The following is a 19,169-nucleotide window of genomic DNA, read 5'->3' on the forward strand; positions in this document are numbered from 1 at the left end:
TCTCTACAAATGCTTCCTGATCTGTTGATTGTTTCCAACATTTTCAATTTTTACTTCAGATTTCCTACATCTGCTCTAACCCCAGATATTCAAAATTTTAAAATTATTTTTTCTGGACAAGACCAAATTAATGTTTTAAATGAAAGACCGCACCTCCCCAACGTATTCTTAAATTCAGAGTTAGAAGATTATACTTCTGCCTCCTTTAAGTGTGTATGTCTTAGACAACTCAAAAGGACAGAAATGGCAGATTTTTTGAGTGTCTATTTATTAATCTAGGGAATAACTAATTACGTCCACAATTACTATTTATAAAAATTATCCAGCCGCCAACATTAGACTAGCTCTTGGTTCTCAGAGCTGTCTCTCTAGACCATCATTGAGTAGAGTGTAATTGAGTCTCCATCATTTATATTCTTATAAAATTGTACATACCCCATAGATCATAAACATGAGAAATTCTGCAAAAGCTGGAAATCCAGAGCAAAACGTACAAAACAGTTCAGTCAGCATCTACAGAAGTAAATAAACAGTTGAACATTTTGGGCGGAGACCCTTCTTCAGGACTGGAAAGGAAGAGGGAAGATGCCAGAAAAAAGGTGGGGGGAGGGGAAGGTGGATAGCTATAAGGTGATAGGTGAGCAGGAAGGGTAAAGGGCTGAAGAGGAAGGAAGCTTCCAGGGGGAGGCGATAGGCAGGTGAGAAGAAGTAACAGGCCAGAGTGGGGAATAGAAGAAGAGGGGAGGGGGAGGGAATTTTATTTTAACTATAAAGAGAAATCGATATTCATGCCATCAGGTTGGAGGCTACCCATACAGAATATAAGGTGTTGCTTCTCCGGGAGAACTCATTGTGGCACAAGGAGGCCATGGACCAATGTGTCGGAACAGGAATGGAAATGGGAATTAAAATGTTTGGCCCACCGCTTTTGGCAAATGGAGCGAAGGTGCTCGATGAAGTGGTCCGCCAATTTACAATGGGCCTCATTGTAAGACGCTGCTTCAGGAACACCAGACAGCATAGCCGACCCCAGTAGATTCGCAGGTGAAGTGTTTCCTCACCTGGAAGGACTGTTTGGGGCCCTGAGTGAAGGTGAGGGAGGAAGTGAATGGGCAAGTGTAGCACTTTGGCCATTTGCAGGGATGAATTCTGGGAGGGAGATTAGTGGGGAGGGAGTGATCCCTGTAGAAAGCGGAGAGGGGGGAGAGGTAAAGATATGTTTGATGATAGGATCCCTTTGGAGATGGTGGAAGTTGATACTCCACAGATTATTTTGGTAAGCTGGTAAATTGGATTCATTGGTTCAAAGGTTCATTTTGTTATCCAAGTATACAACTCTGAAATTCTTCTTCAGATGGCCATGAAACCAAAAAAGAAAAGAAAGGCAGCATGATCATTACCCCGAAATCCCTCTTCCCCACAAAAATAACAACAAAAATGGAACAGGCACACCAACCCCCAAAATTCCCCTCTCCCTCACACAAAAAAACAAGAAAGACTAGACGAAAAACACAGAATACAAAAAAAACCATAAGAATGAAAAAGTCCACATCCAAAACACAGAAAATTTGGGCAACATTCTCCTTCTCCACAGCAGAACAATCTCACCAATGACAAAAAGGCAGGTAGTTTGCACTTCAGTCTCCGCTGTCACTTTAATCGGCGAAATGGAGTCGTACGTCGGCTTGCAGTCATGAGGTTCCTGTATGCTGCCCCTACCCCCCAGAATCCTCCTGGAGACTCTGGAGTACTGAAACACTCAAATGATCTCCAAGCTGCAAATCACAGGCTCCAACGGTTCCAGAATCACATTCAAGATGAAAAAAAGAATGTAAAAGACATTAAAGAAGTGGAATATATGCTATCATGATCTATCCAGAAGATGTCGACCGAAGGAGCATTGTACGCAGGCGCCATCTTGACCGGATGTCAATGTGGTTAACCCAGTTCCACAAACTGGGTTAATAGGCATTTTTAAAATATCTGCAGCTCATGCATTTTCATTTGCCCTAAAAAGGTTTAGTGATAGATTCCTCAAAGAGTAATTGGGTTGCTCAATACCATCATTATTTATGTTTTTGCATAGGATCCTTCCAATGTAATCCAACAATGAGAGAGCTTAAAAAACTTTTCTTTGGTCTTTGTACTTCTAAATACTCTTTGAGATAGTTGTGTTAAAGCATTGATGAAGTAGCAACACACATTTAATCACATGCAGACTGTTAACAAAGACCAATTAAATTGTTGGTTGCTGGTCAGAATGGTGAACTGACTAATTCAGGAAGAACACCTATAGTTACTGTATTTCTTTTGAGTTGTCTAGTAATTTACTTTTAAAGGAGACGAGAAAGTAATTTTCTAACTCCTGAGTTTAGGAATGCTTTGGCAATGAGGACCTATGAAACAAATATTAGTATGATCTATGTCCAGAAAAAGTTATTTTAAAGTTTTGATATATCTATTGTTTGAACAGTCTGGACAAATCCATCATTCATTCCTGCCATAGTACTGAATCTAAGTGCATGTTAATTCTTAACCGGTTCTTGGAGGACCATCACGTCTTACAGTAATATTTCAGGAAATTGTTCATGCAGATAATTCTAATGAAATTGACTCAGCTATAATCCCATACCATTAGGAAGAAAAAGCGCGAGTACTCACAGACACCTTTTGTGACACCAGGGATACATGGCACATGTGGCAGGGTATACAAACGGTAACAGATTACAAGCTCACCCTGCATGTCAACGACAGTAACGCATCCTTTCCTGATAGACTGAATGCCTTCTATGCATGATTTAATACAAGGCATAATGTGGCATCGAGGAAAGCCCCCTCTCCCCCCGAGGAACAGGCACTCTGTCTGGCCACAGCCGAGGTGAGGAGTATCCTAGCCAGGGTAAGCCCAGGCAAAGCTGCAGGGCTGGACAACATACATACCTGGTCAGGTGCTGAGGGACTGTGTGTCCCAGCTAAAAGAGGTCTTAATGGAAATTTTTAATATCTCTTTGAAATACTCCACTCTCCTTACAGGCGTCAAGGTAGCCACTATTATTCCAATGCCCAAAAGAGTGACAGTAACTAGCCTAAATGAGCCTAACTAGCCTAACCACCCAGTGGCACTGACTTCAACAATCATGAAGTGCTTTGAGTGGCTGGTAATGGATTGTGTAAAATCCCACCTTCCAGCTACACTGAACTCTTTCCAGTTTGCCTACTGCTCAAACTGGTTGACTAATGATGCATTAGCCTCGGCCCTCCACTCCATCCTGTCCCACCTAGAAAATGATGCCTCATATGCCAGAATATTGTTCATTGATCTCACCTCAGCATTTAACATGATCATCACTCAGTGACTGGTGGGTAAACTATTCTGATTGGCCCTCAACACCCCTCTCTGTAACTGGATTTGGACTTCATGATGGAAAAATCCAGTCAGTTCGAGTTGGCAGCAATACCTCGAGCTGCATCATGCTGAGCACTGGTGCCCCCCAGGGCTGTGTGCTCAGTCCACTGCTGTTCACGACTGCACTGCCAGATCATGCTCAAACTGCATCATCAAGTTCGCTGATGACACAACAGTGGTTGGCCTCACCAACAACAATGATGAGTCAGCATACGGAGAGGAAGTAGAGAGATTTATCAGATAGTGTGAGAACAACAACCTGAGTCTCAATGTGGACAAGACAGAAGAGATGATTGTGGACTTCTGGAAGGTGCAGGTCAACCATGCTCCATTGCACATCGATGGCTTTGCTGTGGAGAGAGTGAAAAGCACAAAGTTCCTTGGTGTTCCCATAACAATCAATCTAACCTGGACCCACAACACCTCCTCATTAGTTAAGAAACACAACAGTGTCTACATTTCCTGAGGAGATTGAGTCCTGCAAAGCTCCCCACCCTCACTCTAACAACTTTCTACAGCAGCACCATTGAGAGGGTCCAGTCGGGCTGCATCATTGTGTGGTACAGAAGCTGCAAGGACCCTAAAGAGGAAAGTAAAAACTGCCAAGAGGCTCACCAGTATCTCCCTCCCCACTATTTGTGACGTACTGGGGGCATTGTTGCGAAAGACCAAATCCATTGCTGAGGACCCCTACCACCCATCCTTCAATCTCTTTGACCCACTACCATCAAAAAGGAGGTACAGGAACATCAGGACTCAGAATGTTAGACTGCGTAACGGTTTCTTCCCTCCAGCTGTGAGATTAATGAATACCCTGCCACCACCGAAGTCTTGTCACTAAGACAACAAGCTGTTTGCTGTTAACTGTTTATCTATGCTGCACACTGCATGCATTTAGAACAATATTTTATTAACCTTTTTATACTACTACAGTGTGTGATGTATCTTTTGTGGGTGCACTGCGGTCCAGAGGAATGTTGTTTTATTTGGTTGTACGTACATTTAGTCAGATGACAGTACACTTGAACCTGAACTTGACTTGATTAGTGTGACCATGATATTTTCTACTTTAGTAGTAAATGAGGCAAAGTATCTACACAGCTTATCTCTATGAGAGGGCTAAAATTGACTGAACTTTTTAAGGAAAGGATAAATAGCAAAGGCAAGTAGATGGAGTGGAGGGACAGGTCACCTTTGTGGGCAGTAAGGTTGAATAATCTGCTCCTATTCTTATGTCAAACACAGGAAAGAGAATGCAGTTTCACTTCCATTGTGACTGTTGTTCTTCTCTTTGCTGATGTTACCGGATCTGCCGAGTCTTCTTTCTGAGGCCTTCCGTCAGTCGAGGTCCACCAACGATATGAGTCCTATCTGTCTACATGATACGCAAGCCAGGACAGTGCATTATGAAGCACAAGCTGTTGCTCATGCAGCAGGCTAACCCTCTCCATGCAGCTGATAAATCCAAAGGAACGGCAGAGACTGATACAGTATGGTACTATCACCGCCACAGGAATGGCCAAACAGTGTTGTACTCAACATTGGACAGCCTTCGGGACTCCAGCACTGGATTTTTCCTTGGGGTTTACTTCTGAAACTTTCCCCATGAGGGGGTATAGCCACAAGGCAGCAGAGGTTTGAGATCAGCGTTTTCCTTCTAGATGAGCTGCCAACCATGGCTGAAGAGCGACTGGTTTTCAGGCACAAGTAACCCACCTTTGCCACTTCTGTTAGTAAGAATGTTTCCACTGGGCTTAGTAGCTAAGCCACACGTGAAGGCCAGGAGTTGGACTTGGTTGTCAGAGGCTATTTGAGGCATACACCATTAGGAGCATTTAATAGGTGGTGGGAGATTATCCCCACTGCTCCCACCCCCCCCCCCCCCCCGGCTATGACATCCCTAAGGAAATGGTCTGCCAAGTACCTTCAGAGTTTTCTGTTTTTATTGCAGGGGAATAAATGATATCTGGCACAGATATATTTGGTAATTGATTTATTATGGTAAGATGTACTGAGGTGTGTGTATTGAGGTCCACACAGATCATTTCTTTACCTCAGTACATTGAGGTAGTACAAGGGAAAGTCAAAGTAACAGAATGAGAAATATAGTGCTACCACTGCAAAGAAAGTGGAGGACAGGCAGACAATAAGCTTGCTTTCATGTGGATAATACAGCAGCATAGAAGCTCTCCCTGAGCCTGGTGGTATGCACTGTCAGATGTGAAACATAAATCTATGCATTAATCTAACATTTTATTAACAGAAACAATATTTAACAATTATTTGTTTCACATAATAGTTAACAAGTCTGGATTTTACTTGTATACTTTAGTGTATTTGAATTTAAATTAATGGTGGTTTTAAAATGTTTCAGTTGAAAACTCATTATGAACTTATGATGACATTATTTGAAGTTTTATTGGGTCTGCTAAAGACCCATTAGGTGATGCTGAGGGAAAAAAAACCCGGCACTTATATATCTGTCTCCCCCGCCCCCAGCACTTCTATATCTGTCCCCTCCCCCGGCACTTGTATATCTCTGACCCCTCCCCTGGCACTTGTATATCTGTTCCCCCCCCCACACTTGTATACCTCTGTCCCCTCCCCGGCACTTGTATATCTCTGTCCCCCCGGCACTTGTATATCTGTTCCCCCCCCAGCACTTGTATATCTGTCCCCTCCAGGCACTGTTCCCCACCCCCAAAGCACTTGTATATCTCTGTCCCCTCCGCCCCCCCCCCGCTGTTCCCTCCCGGTACTGTTCCACCCCCCCCCCATCACTTGTATATCTCTGTCCCCCCGGCACTTGTATATCTGCTCCCCCTCCCTGTCACTTGTATATCTCTGTCCCCCCGGCACTTGTATATCTGCTCCCCCTCCCCGTCACTTGTATATCTCTGTCCCCCTGGCACTTGTATATCTGTCCCCCCTGCACTTGTATATCTGCTCCCCCTCCCCGGCACTTGTATATCTGTCCCGTCCCCCCCCCCCCCGGCACTTGTAGATCTGTTCCCCCCCCCCCCCGGCATTTGTATATCTCAAACACAAAATACTCTGCAGATGCTGGGGTCAAAGCAACACTCACAACATGCTGGAGGAACTCAGCAGGTCAGGCAGCATCTGTGGAAACGATCAGTCGACGTTTCAGGCCGGAACCCTTCGTCAAGACTGCAGAGGGAAGGGGCAGATGCCCTATAAAGAAGGTGGGGGAGAGTGGGAAGGAGAAGGCCGGTAGGTTCCAGGTGAAAAACCAGTAAGGGGAAAGATAAAGGGGTGGGGGAGGGGAAGCAGGGAGGTGATAGGCAGGAAAGGTGAAGAAAGAATAGGGGAAAACACAATGGGTAGTAGAAGGAGGTGGAACCATGAGGGAGGTGATAGGCAGCTGGGGGAGGAGGCAGAGTGACATAGGGATAGGGGAAGGGAGGGGGAGGGAATTACCGGAAGTTGAAGAATTCTATGTTCATACCAAGGGTCTGGAGACTGCCTAGACGGTATATGAGGTGTTGCTCCTCCAACCTGAGTTTGGCCTCATCGTGGCAGTAGAGGAGGCCATGTATGGACGTATCCGAATGGGTATGTGAAGCAGAGTTGAAGTGGGTGGTAACTGGGAGATCCTGTCTGTTGTGGCCGACGGAGCGGTCCCCCAATCTGCATCGGGTTTCACCGATGTAGAAGAGGCCGCACCAGGAGCACCAGATGCAATAGATGACCCCAACAGACTCACAAGTGAAGTGTTGCCTCACTTGAAAGGACTGTTTGGGGCCCTGAATGGTGGCAAGAGAGGAGGTATAGGGACAGGTGTAGCACTTACGCTTACAGGGATAAGTGCCAGATGGGAGATCCGTGGGGAGGGACGTGTGGACCAGGGAGTTGCGGAGGGAATGATCCCTGTGGAAAGTGGAGAGGGCTGGAGAGGGAAAGATGTGCTTAGTTCTGGGGTCTTGTTGAAGGTGGCGGAAGTTGCGGAGGATAATGTGCTGGATCCCAAGGCTGGTGGGGTGGTAGATGAGGACAAGGGGAACTCTGTCCCTGTTGTGATGGAGGGAGGATGGGGTGAGGGCCTAAGTGTGGGAAATGGAGGAGATGCGGGTGAGGGCATCATTGATGGCAGCAGAAGGGAAACTACGATCCTTAAAGAAAGAGAACATTTGAGATGTCCTGGAATGGAAAGCCTCATCCTGGGAGCAGATGTGGCGGAGGCGGAGGAACTGGGAATAGGGAGTGGCATTTTTGCATGTGGCAGGGTGGGGAGAGGTATAGTCGAGGTAGTTATGAGAGTCAATGGGCTTGTAGAAGATGTCAGTGGACAGTCTGTCTCCAGAGATGGAGACCAAGAGATCGAGAAAGGGGAGCGAAGTGTCCGAGATGGACCAAGTGAATCTGAGGGCTGGGTGGAAGTTTGAAGTAAAGTCAATGAAATTGACGAGCTCAGCATGGGTGCAGGAAGCAGCACCAATGCAGTCATCAATGTACCGAAGGAGAAGTTGGGTAACAGTACCAGAATAGGTTTGGAGCACAGACTGTTCCACAAAACCAACGAAGAGGCAGGCATAGCTCGGGGCCATGTGAGTGCCCATAGCTACACCCTTGGTCTGAAGAAAGTGGGAAGAGCCAAAAGAGAAGTTATTAAGTGTGAGTACCAGTTCCGCCAACCAGAGGATAACTCTTGTATATTTCTGTCCCTCCCCCGGCACTTGTATATCTGTTCCCCCCTCCCAAGCACTTGTATATCTGTCCCCCCCACCTTTTATATCTCTGCCCCCCCTGCACTTTTATATCTGGTTTCCCCCGCCCCCAGCTTATATATCTCTGTTTCTGTCTCCCCGGCACTTGTATAACTGCTCCCCCCCCCCCGCACTTTGCATATCTCTGCCCCCCACCTTGTATATCACTGTCTCCCTGGCACTGGTATATCTCTGTCCCCCCCCACACCGGCACTGGTATATCTCTGTTCCCACCACCCCACCCCCCCCGGCACTGGTATATCTCTGTTCCCCCCCCCACCGGCACTGGTATATCTCTGTTCCCCCCCCCCCAGCACTGGTATATCTCTGTTCCCCCCCCCCACCGGCACTGGTATATCTCTGTCCCCCCCCCCCAGCACTGGTATATCTCTGTTCCCACCACCCCGCCCCCCCCCCGGCACTGGTATATCTCTGTTCCCACCACCACCCCCCCGGCACTGGTATATCTCTGTTCCCCCCCCCCCCACCGGCACTGGTATATCTCTGTTCCCACCACCACCCCCCCGGCACTGGTATATCTCTGTTCCCCCCCCGACCGGCACTGGTATATCTCTGTTCCCACCCCCCCCACCCCCCCCGGCACTGGTATATCTCTGTTCCCACCACCCCCACCCCGGCACTGGTATATCTCTGTTCCCCCCCCCCAGCACTGGTATATCTCTGTTCCCCCCCCCCACCGGCACTGGTATATCTCTGTTCCCACCCCCCACCCCCTCCCGGCACTGGTATATCTCTGTTCCCACCACCCCCACCCCGGCACTGGTATATCTCTGTTCCCCCGCCCCACCGGCACTGGTATATCTCTGTTTCCCTTGGCAGTTGTATATCTCTATTCCACCCCCCCACCCCCCACTGGTACTTGTATATCTCTGCCCCCTACTTGACACTTGTATATCCCTGTCCCCCTCTCTCCTACTGTTGCTTACATTAGGAACAAGAGTCATTCTGTTTCTCTACCAATGTGGTTTGATTGAACCAAAATGGTCACTTATAATATTTGATAAATTATTTTAGATATTTTCTCAGAGAAAGTTATCACAGGTAAGATAAAGATTTATGTATATTTAACCAGCTCAGGTAATAGCTGGCTCCCAATTTAGGTAAGCAAGGCTTATGTTAATATTTTCCCAGTTGTGTTCCTTGCAAGGAAGTCTGAAATACATTGGGAGGATCTTCAGCATCAGTGCCTGAATGCTAATGATTCCTTTGATTCAATTAAATTATTTTTATTATTTATTTAGAGATACAGTGCGGAATAGGCCCTTGTGGCCCTTCTTGCCGCACCACCCAGCAACCCGCCAATTTGACTGCAGCCTAATCACAGGACAAGTTATAATGGCCAATTTACCTACTAACTGGCACATCTCTGGACTGTGGGAGGAAACCCAGATACACACATGGGAAGGCACATACAAACTTGCTGACTGAGGACACAGGAATTGAACTCTGAACTCCAGTGCCCCGAGCTATAAAGTGTTGCGCTAACCACTGTGTAATGTGGCGCCTCATGCAGTTCAGAAAATTAATTAATGGAGTTTATTAATGGGAGAATTAAAGGAAGTTCAGAAAATCTGGAGCAACATAAAATGCATTAATTTTCTGTACTTGCTGCTTTGAATAATAGTTCATGAAGGAAGTTCCTTGTTTTCAAAGAGATACTTTCTTCACAACCAGATCTATAGAGAATGAATTTGAGACTTACAGGAGTGAATGGTAACAAGCAATTCAGTAGGATCCTCTGCAGGTTGTCTACTGTACAATCCCGACCTTGACTCATTCTATTCAATGACTGAAAGCGAGGCATGTGGTCTATCATGTAGAGATATTTTGTCTTTCCCTTCATTCCATAACATGTACATTTTTTCAGTCCTCTGGTTCCTGTGTATGCTCCATTGCTTGTAGGTTCTGATGTGCAAGCTGCAGAAGTCATTTTAAAAGTAACATTTCATTGATTTTGTTTGTGGGCCATTTCATTTTAAGAGGACGGATAGTGAAATCAGCTCTCATGACTTCTGTGAATGAAGCCGAATTTTCAGGAACTATACTTCAAAGGGTGGAGAGACAGTTACATCTGTTTATCCCCTAGACTACCGTAAGCAGGTGGAATCATGTGAATAATTTGCTTTCACATTTAAGTGTAAAGTGAGGCGCTATACCACAGGAAAGACAATGGAGAGTACTTTGTACAGGTTCACCAGGATGCTGATTGGTGCATGGGAAGCAAGAAAGAAAAGTTGGACCATTTTAAAAGTTAGAACAGGAATGGTTTGATATTGTTAAAAATTAGAAAATACAGGAAAAGGTAGGTAGAAATAAACTGCATCTAGTGTTTTCTCTGCCTGGACCATGAGGATGGAGAGTAAAGTAAAAGATTTAGGTTGGAAAGTGAGATGCACTGTTTTATCCAGGGGCCATGAAATGCTTTGTGTCAGTGGTTGAAGCTGGGATCATGGCAAGATTTATGGATAAAGGATCAGGAAAGGTTATGACACGATGTCACGTATAATTTTTGGGAAGTTACTTCCACCAGAAGTTTGGATGACGATTAGAAATCAGAGTTGTAAGATAATTACAAAGATCGGTTGACTGAAATTTTCTGAGTCCTGTCAGGAATGTTGATCTTACTAGCAGGGAAGGCTCAAAGACAAACATACTTTCACTCACCCGTATGAAATCATTGACTATCCTGTAAAACCACTCTTGAGGAAAATATATCCTGCACTTCATCATCAAGTCCTATGAGCAAAAGTTTAATAGATTAAGCTGCAATGAACATTATTATTTATACTTATCATTCTGAAATGATAGTTTTTTTTCTTTTCCTCAAATTGAAGAATGAATTTCTATTATTTTAAATTTGCAGATTGTAACCAATACGAAGAGTCCAAAGTGTGGAAAATCCTCCTACACATCCCTGTCTTCTGTGTGCATTTTCTGACCTCTGATTAAAGTGGAATGACATGTGTTGATATAAAATTAAATTGAAATTTCCATTTTTTAAATAAATCAAGAAATAGAAAACAGTACGATGAATTCATACCAATGAATTTATATTTGAACCAGGATTTGTTTGTATCTTATTGTCAGCAGCTTGGTACTTACAAGTTATTTTAAGTCAGGATACAATTAATAGAGAAAGTACCTTGTAAATTCATTCATATTTACACATTTGTAAAAATAAATGGGAAGATTCAAGGTATTTGGAAAAGGCAGAAAGTAAGTGGTAGCAGGACAAAATAAATGATCAAGTGAATTATGACGAGCATGTTTTAAAAATAAGTTCAAATAAAAGCCCAGCAAATGCAGGCTTTAAATTTTCCATTGGTCTTACTGGGGGTGGGGGGGATTAAAATGTGTGAAGAACAATGACTTGGAGTTGATACAAGTTGAGAGCAGTACAAAATATTCTCAACCTTGAGAGCATTTAATCTCTGAAAAATTAACTGGTGTTAGTTGAATGGATTTTTGGTACATTTGTGGTAGTTTAATTGTATAATGCTTTATTTGAAAAATAAAAAAAGCAAAAATGAACTAAAGTTTAATCACAACAAATTTGTTATGAGCAACACACAAAACACTGGATGAAGTTTAACACGTGACCAAGGAGTTGGTGCAGGAGGGAGGATGTCAGATTATTGGATCATTGGGCTGTCTTCCAGGAAGGTGGGACCTGTACGGATGAGACAGCTTGTACCTGAACTAGAGGGGGACCACTATCCTAGCAGGAAGGTTTGCTAGGTCTGCACAAGTGTGAGGGTGTGAGGGTTTAAACTAGAGTAGAAGTGGGGATGGGAACCTGAGTGCCAGAACAAATAGTGGGGAGGTTGTGGAGACAGCTGTTGTTAAGACCTCAGACAAAGTCAAGAATCAAAATATTGAGCATTGTGCAAATAATGTCCTGAGCTGCGTATATTTCAATGCAAGAAGTATCGTAGGCAAGGCAGATGAGCTTAGGGCATGGATAAACACATGGAATTATGATGCGTGTAGCCATTAGTGGGAGTTGGTTGCAGGTTGCAAGAGGGATAGTACTGGCAGCTCAGTATTCTGGGGTTCCATTGTTTCAGATGTGACTAATCAGGGAAAATGTGACAGCAGTGTTCAGTCAGGACTGGAGAACTTGCCTAGTGAGGCTTTATGGGTGGAACTGAGAAATAAGAAAGGTATGATCATGTTAGTAGGGCTATATTATAGATCATCCAACAGGCTGTGGGAACTAGAGAAACAAATTTGTAGAGAGATCGCAGACTGTTGCAAGAAACATAAGGCTGTTGTTGTGGATGATTTTAACTTTCCACACATTGACTGAGACTCTGTTACTGTAAAAGGACTAGATGGGGTAAAGTTTGTCAAGTGTGTTCAGGAAACTTTCCTTAATCAGTTTGTAGAAGTTCCAATGAGAGAATGTTTGATACTTGATTTACTATTACGGAATGAGACAGGGCAGGTGACGAAAGTTTGTGTGGGGGAATACTTTGCATCTAGTGATCACAATGCCATCAGTTTCAAAGTAAAAATGCAAAGAGACAGGTCTGGTCCACAGGTTGAGATTCTAAAATGAAGAAAGGCCAATGTCGATGGTATCAGAAAGGATCTGTCAAGTGTGGATTGGGACAGGTTGTTTTCTAGCAAAGGTATACTTGGTAAGTGGAGGCCTTCAAAACTAAAATTTTGAGAGTACAAAGCTTGTACTTGCTTGTCATAATAAAAGGTAAAGATAACAGTTTTAGGGAACACACATCAAAGTTGCTGGTGAACGCAGCAGGCCAGGCAGCATCTCTAGGAAGAGCTACAGTCGACGTTTCAGGCCGAGACCCTTCGTCAGGACTAACTGAAGGAAGAGCTAGTAAGAGATTTGAAAGGGGGAGGGGGAGGGGGAGATCCAAAATGATAAGGGACGACAGGAGGGGGAGGGATGGAGCCAAGAGCTGGACAGGTGATTGGCAAAAGGGATATGAGAGGATCATGGGACAGGAGGCCCAGGGCGAAGGAAAAGGGGGGGGAACCCAGCGGATGGGCAAGGGGTATAGTCAGAGGGACAGAGGGAGAAAAAGAAGAAAGAGAGAGAAAGAATGTGTGTATATAAAAAAATAACGGATGGGGTACGAGGGGGAGGTGGGGCATTAGCGGATGTTAGAGAAGTCGATGTTCATGCCATCAGGTTGGAGTCTACCCAGACGGAATATAAGGTGTTGTTCCTCCAACTTGAGTGTGGCTTTATCTTTACAGTACAGGAGGCCGTGGGTAGACATATCAGAATTGGAATGGGACATGGAATTAAAATGTGTAGCCACTGGGAGATCCTGCTTTCTCTGGCAGACAGAGCGTAGATGTTCAGCAAAACGATCTCTCAGTCTGCGTCGGTTCTCGCCAATATATAAAAGGCCATATCGGGAGCACCGGACGCAGTATATCACCCCAGTTGACTCACAGGTGAAGTGTCGCCTCACCTGGAAGGACTATCTGGGGCCCTGAATGGTGGTAAGGGAGGAAGTGTAAGGGCATGTGTAGCACTTGTTCCGCTTACAAGGATAAGTGCCAGGAGGGAGATCAGTGGGGAGGGATGGGGGGGACGAATGGACAAGGGAGTCGCGTAGAGACGCAGAGTCTTTAGAAGTGGGGCAAAGCAGCAGCAAGATCATGGAACTTATAGAGATTATAGAGGAGGAGGTGTTTGCTCTCCTGAGGCAAATTAGGGTGGATAATTCCCCATGGCCTGACAAGGTGTTCTCTCAGACCCTGTGGAAGACAAATGCAGAAATTGCAGGACCCCTAGCAGAGATATTTAATTCATTGTTAGCGACAGGTGTGATTCTAGAGGATTGGAGGATAGCTAATGTTGTTCCACTGTTTAAGAAAGGCTTTAAAAATAAACCAGGAAATTATAAGCCAGTGAGCCTGACATCAGTAGTGGGAAAGTTATTGGAATGTATTCTAATCAATCAGATATATGGGTAGTTGGATAGACAGGGACTGAGTAAATACACTCAGCATGGCTTTGTGTGTGGTAGGTCGTGTTGAACCAATATTATAGAGTTTTTCAAGGAAGTAACCAAGAAAGCTGATGAAGGCAAGGCAGTGGATGTTGTCTACATGGACTTTAGCAAGCCATTTGACAAGGTCCCGCACGGGAGGTTGGTCAGGAAGGTTCAATCGCTTGCCTTTCAAGATGAGGTAGTAAATTGGATTAGACATTGCCTTAGAGTGGTAGTGAATGGCTGCTTCTTTGCCTGGAGATTGGTGACTAGTGGAGTCCTTTGTTGTTTGTTATCTATATCAATGATCTGGATCAGCAAATTTTGCAGTTGGCACCAAGAATGGGGTGCATGGACAGTAAGGTAGACTATCAGAGCTTGCAGCCGAATCTGAAAAGTGGAAGATGGAATTTAATGCAGACAAGTGTGAGGTGTTGTAGTTTGGTAAGACCCACCAGGTTAGGTCTTACATGGTGAATGGTAGGCATTGAGGAGTGTGATAGTAAGGTTCAAAGGTTCATTTTTAGTGTCAAAGTATGCATGTATAATACAAATCTGCTATTCATCTCCTTCAGATAGCCATGAAGTACAGAAAAACCACATGTGTTGTTGAAAGAAAAGACATCAACCCCCATCCCCGCATGAAAAAGAAAAGGAATAACACTCGCAAACCTGAAACCCACCACCCCTTGCTCACACAAAAAATGTAGTAGATTGAACACACAGAAAACAGCAGCTGGAACACCGAACCCCAAATCCCCCAGCCCCTCCCTCACACAAAAACCAACAGATTGGCCACTCCGAAGACAGCAGCCAGAACATCAAAAACCCCAAATCTCCCAACCCCTCCCTCGCAATAAAAACAGTAACAACAATATCAAACCCCTAAACCCCTCCCAGGCAAAAAATAACAGTGCCAACAGCACCAAATCCCAACCCCCTGTCCCACACACAAAAACCAACAGATCGCCTAGACACAAAAAACAAACAAGAAAATCAGATCCCAAATCCCAACCCCTCCCTCGACAAAACCAACACATTGCCCACCCATAACCCTAACCTGCCAATCGGAAACAAGAAAGAAAAAACAGAAAACTGAAGGAGAGTAATATAAACTACAGTCCAATAATCACATAAATCCCAGAATTTGAAAAACATCTCCCCACCAGAATAGAGGAGCCTGTCCACTTGAACTCTGTCCTTCCATGAAGAGCAGCCGCCATGCTGCCAACCTGCAGCCATCCGACCACTGTGCTGCTGATCTATAGCCTTCTGACCACTGAGCCACTGGCCTGGCTACCAACTGCTGTGGACCAATGGCCTCTGTGGAGAGTGACCGCTGACCTCCTCTGCATTCGCCTCGATGCTTCGAAATGGAGTCAATCATGGCCCTGGACCGTCTCTGGTCTTCTGTACAAGGCAGGTCATGCTTGCCGTCCTCTCCAGGGACACCAGATTGCCAGGTCATTCAGTCAAATTCCAAACTACACGTCACAGGCTCCAACAGTCTCCAAAACACAATCAAGACCAAAAGAACAAGCAGAAGGCATAGAAAAAGTGAAATAATTGAAGAGATTGGCTATCTGAAAGGTGTCACCCAAGGATTCATTGTTCGCTGGCTCCACCTTGACCAGAACTGATAAACAAAGGGATCTGGGAACACAGGTCTATAATTAATTGAAAGTGGCATCACGGTTAAATTGGGTTGTAAAGGAATCTTTTAACTCGTTGGCCTTCATAAATCAAAGTATTGAGTACGGGAGATGTTATGTTGAAGTTGTATAAGGCACTGGTGAGGCCTGATTTGGAGTATTGTGTGCAATTTTGGTCACTTACCTACAGGAAAGATGTAAGGTTAAAAAAGTACAGAGAAAATTTACAAGGATGTTGCCTGGACTTGAAGGCCTCAGTTATACAGAAAGATTGACTAGGTTAGGACTTTATTCCTTGGAACACACAGTAGAAGCCTGAGGGGAGATTAGATACAGGTATGCAAAATTATGAGGGGTATAGATAGGGTTAATGCAAGCCGACTTTTTTCCACTGAGGTTGAGCGGCACTACAACTAAACATCATCTTTTAAGGGTGAAAGGTGAAAAGTTTAAAGGAAACATGAGGGAAGCTGCTTCACTCAGAGGGTCTTGAGAGTGTGGAATGAGCTGCCAGCGCAAGTGGTGCATGGAGCTGAATTTCAACACTTGAGAAGTTTGGATAGGTACATGGATAGTGGGCGTATGGACTGACATGATCAGGGTGCAAGTCGATGGGGCTAGGCAGTTTAAATAGTTCAGCATGGACTAGATGGGCTGAATAGCCTGTTTCTGCGCTGTACTTTTCTATGACTCTAGAAAGTTCTGGCAGCATCTACGGAGGGAAATGAACAGTCAGTGTCTTATTGTCAAGCGCTTTCATCAAAGTTCAAAGTAAATTTGTTATTGAAATACTGTAACCATTTACAACCCTGAGATTCATTTTGTGTGGACATACTCAATAAATCCAATAACCATAATAGAATCTATGAAAGACCACACGGATTGGGTGTACAAACAAAGTGCAAACGACAACAAACTGTACAAATACAAAAAGAAAAAAATAACAATAATGATAATAATAAGCAATAAATATTGAGAACATGAGTTGAAAGTGAGTACATTGGTTGTGGGAACATTTCCATGATGGGGCAAGTGAAGTGATCCCCTTTGGTTCAACAGCCTGATAGTTGGGGGCATAATAACTGTTCCTGGATCTGGTGGTGTGAGTCCTAAGGCGCCTGTACCATCTTCTTGATGGCAGCTGTGAGAAGAGAGCATGGCCAGGGTAGTGGGGACCCCGATGATGGATGCTGCTTTCCTTCGACAGTGCTCCATGTAGATGTGCTCAATGGTGAGGGTGCTTTATCCAAGATGGATTGGGCGATATCCACTAGTTTTAGTTGGATTTTCCATTCAAGAATGTTGGTGTTCCAATATTGGACTGTGATGTAACCGGTCAGTATATTCTCCACCACACATCTGTAGAAGTTTTAGATGTCATGCAGAATCTTTACAAACTCCTAAGGAAGTTGAGGCACTGCTCTGGTTTCTTTGTAATTGCTGTTATGTGCTGGGCCCAGGAGAGGCCGTCTGAAATGATAACACTGAGGAATTTAAAATTGCTGACCCTCTCCTCCTCTGATCCTCCGATGAGGGCTGGTTCATGGATCTTTGGTTTCCTCCTCCTGAAGTCAATAATTAGCTCCTTGGTCTTGCTGACATTCAGTAATGAGTTGTTGTTGTGGCTCCACTCAGCCAGATTTTCAATCCCTCTCCTATAAGCAGATTCGTCACCACATTTGATTCAGCCACCAGTAGCGGTGTCATCAGCAAACAGGACTGAAAAGAAGGAGTAGAGGAAGGGCTGGCAAGTGATAGGATTATGCAGGTGAGGGGTGTGATAGGTAGGTGAGGAAGGAGGGAATGATGTACTGTAGAAGCTGAGAGGTGATGGGTTGAAGTGACAAAAGGCCAAAGAAAATGGAATCCAAAGATGGAATCTCAGCCCAAAAGACCAACTGTCTATGTACCGCTTTAGATGTTGTCTTACCTGCTGAGTTTCTCCGCATGTTGTGTATTGCTACAAATTTCCAACATCTGCAGTTTCTTGTGTCTTTAAAATTTGTCATAATTTTTCTTGTGAGAATTTCCAAGAAACATTATGTTGAGCTTTGCAAGTGGCTGAGGTAGGTATGAGGTATGGTAGGTGCAGATAGCTCTTTACTCAATGTATAAAGAAAGGCAAAACTTTTAAGAGGTTTGCAGTTTTGCTTTAGACACGGATCCCTTGCTTAATGGTGTTGGTCCATGACATAAAAAAGGTTGGGAACTCCTGCTTTAGAGTATCCATGACACTTAAAGGCCTGCCATTCTCATTGGAATATTGTTGAATTTCTTAAGGCTAAAAATATACTCTGTGCCACAAAAAGTCAGTTATATATTAGTCATGTGGATATTTAGATTCCTGATAGAATCATCTTTTTCAACATTTTTACATTCTATTTGCAAATAGACTGCTGAACAGATCCAGACCCGGATCTGGGCCGTACCCTCCAAATATCTGGATCTGGGCCGTACCCTCCAAATATCCAGACCTGCCTCTCGGTTTTTTTGCACTACCTTACTTTTCCTTTTCTATTTTCTATTTTTGATTTAAATTTTTCATATTTACTATCGATTTGTACTCCAGGGAGCTCAAAGCGCAGAATCAAATATCACAGTGATGATTGTACACTCTCGTATCAATTGTTTGGCAACAGTAAAGTAATTAGTAAATAAATTTGAATATATTAACGCAAACACAAGGAAATCTGCAGATGCTGGAAATTCAAGCAACACACATCAAAGTTCCAGGTGAACGCAGCAGGCCAGGCAGCATCCATAGGAAGTGGTACAAACTTCCGCTAATGCCCCACCTCCCCCTTGTACCCCATCCATTATTTATTTATATACACACATTCTTTTTCTCTCTCTCCTTTTTCCTCCCTCTGTCCCTCTCACTATACCCCTTGCCCATCCTCTGGTTTCCCCCTCCCCCTTTTCCTTCTCCCTGGGCCTCCTGTCCCATGATCCTCTCATATCCCTTTTGCCAATCACCTGTCCAGCTCTTGGCTCCATCCCGCCCCCTTCTGTCTTCTCCTATCATTTTGGATCTCCCCCTCCCCCTCTTCTTTCAGTTAGTCCTGACGAAGGGTCTCAGCCCGAAACATCAACTGTACCTCTTCCTAAGGATGCTGCCCGGCCTGCTGCATTCACCAGCAACTTTGATGTGAATATATTACACAGCTTTCCTCATTCTGTTGTCACTGTTAATGGACTCGTCATGCACACTAATGTGATGTGTGACACCTCTTTGAAAAACGTGAGTTGGTGCTATTTTCATCTTTTTCTAAGTTCACTTGATGGATATACACATTTGATACAGTGTCTATTAAATTTTTATTTAAATATTTCCTTTCAAAAAGCATTATAATTTTTTCAGAGCTGATACTATCATAAACTTTCAAAAGAT

General features: G+C 44.3%; 1 protein-coding gene across 1 annotated transcript in view; it reads left to right on the forward strand.

The window, feature by feature from the left end:
- The window catches only part of LOC134345702 (uncharacterized), a 127,348-nt gene extending 115,656 nt beyond the window's left edge, over nucleotides 1–11,692 (forward strand). The window contains exon 8 of the mRNA XM_063046798.1: nucleotides 11,015–11,692. Coding sequence (XP_062902868.1) covers nucleotide 11,015 — 1 coding nt within the window. The 3' untranslated portion in view covers nucleotides 11,016–11,692. The remainder of the gene's footprint in view (nucleotides 1–11,014) is intronic.
- The last annotated feature ends 7,477 nt before the right edge of the window (nucleotides 11,693–19,169 follow it).

This window comes from Mobula hypostoma, chromosome 4 (genome assembly GCF_963921235.1).
Source record: "Mobula hypostoma chromosome 4, sMobHyp1.1, whole genome shotgun sequence".
NCBI lineage: Eukaryota > Metazoa > Chordata > Chondrichthyes > Myliobatiformes > Myliobatidae > Mobula > Mobula hypostoma.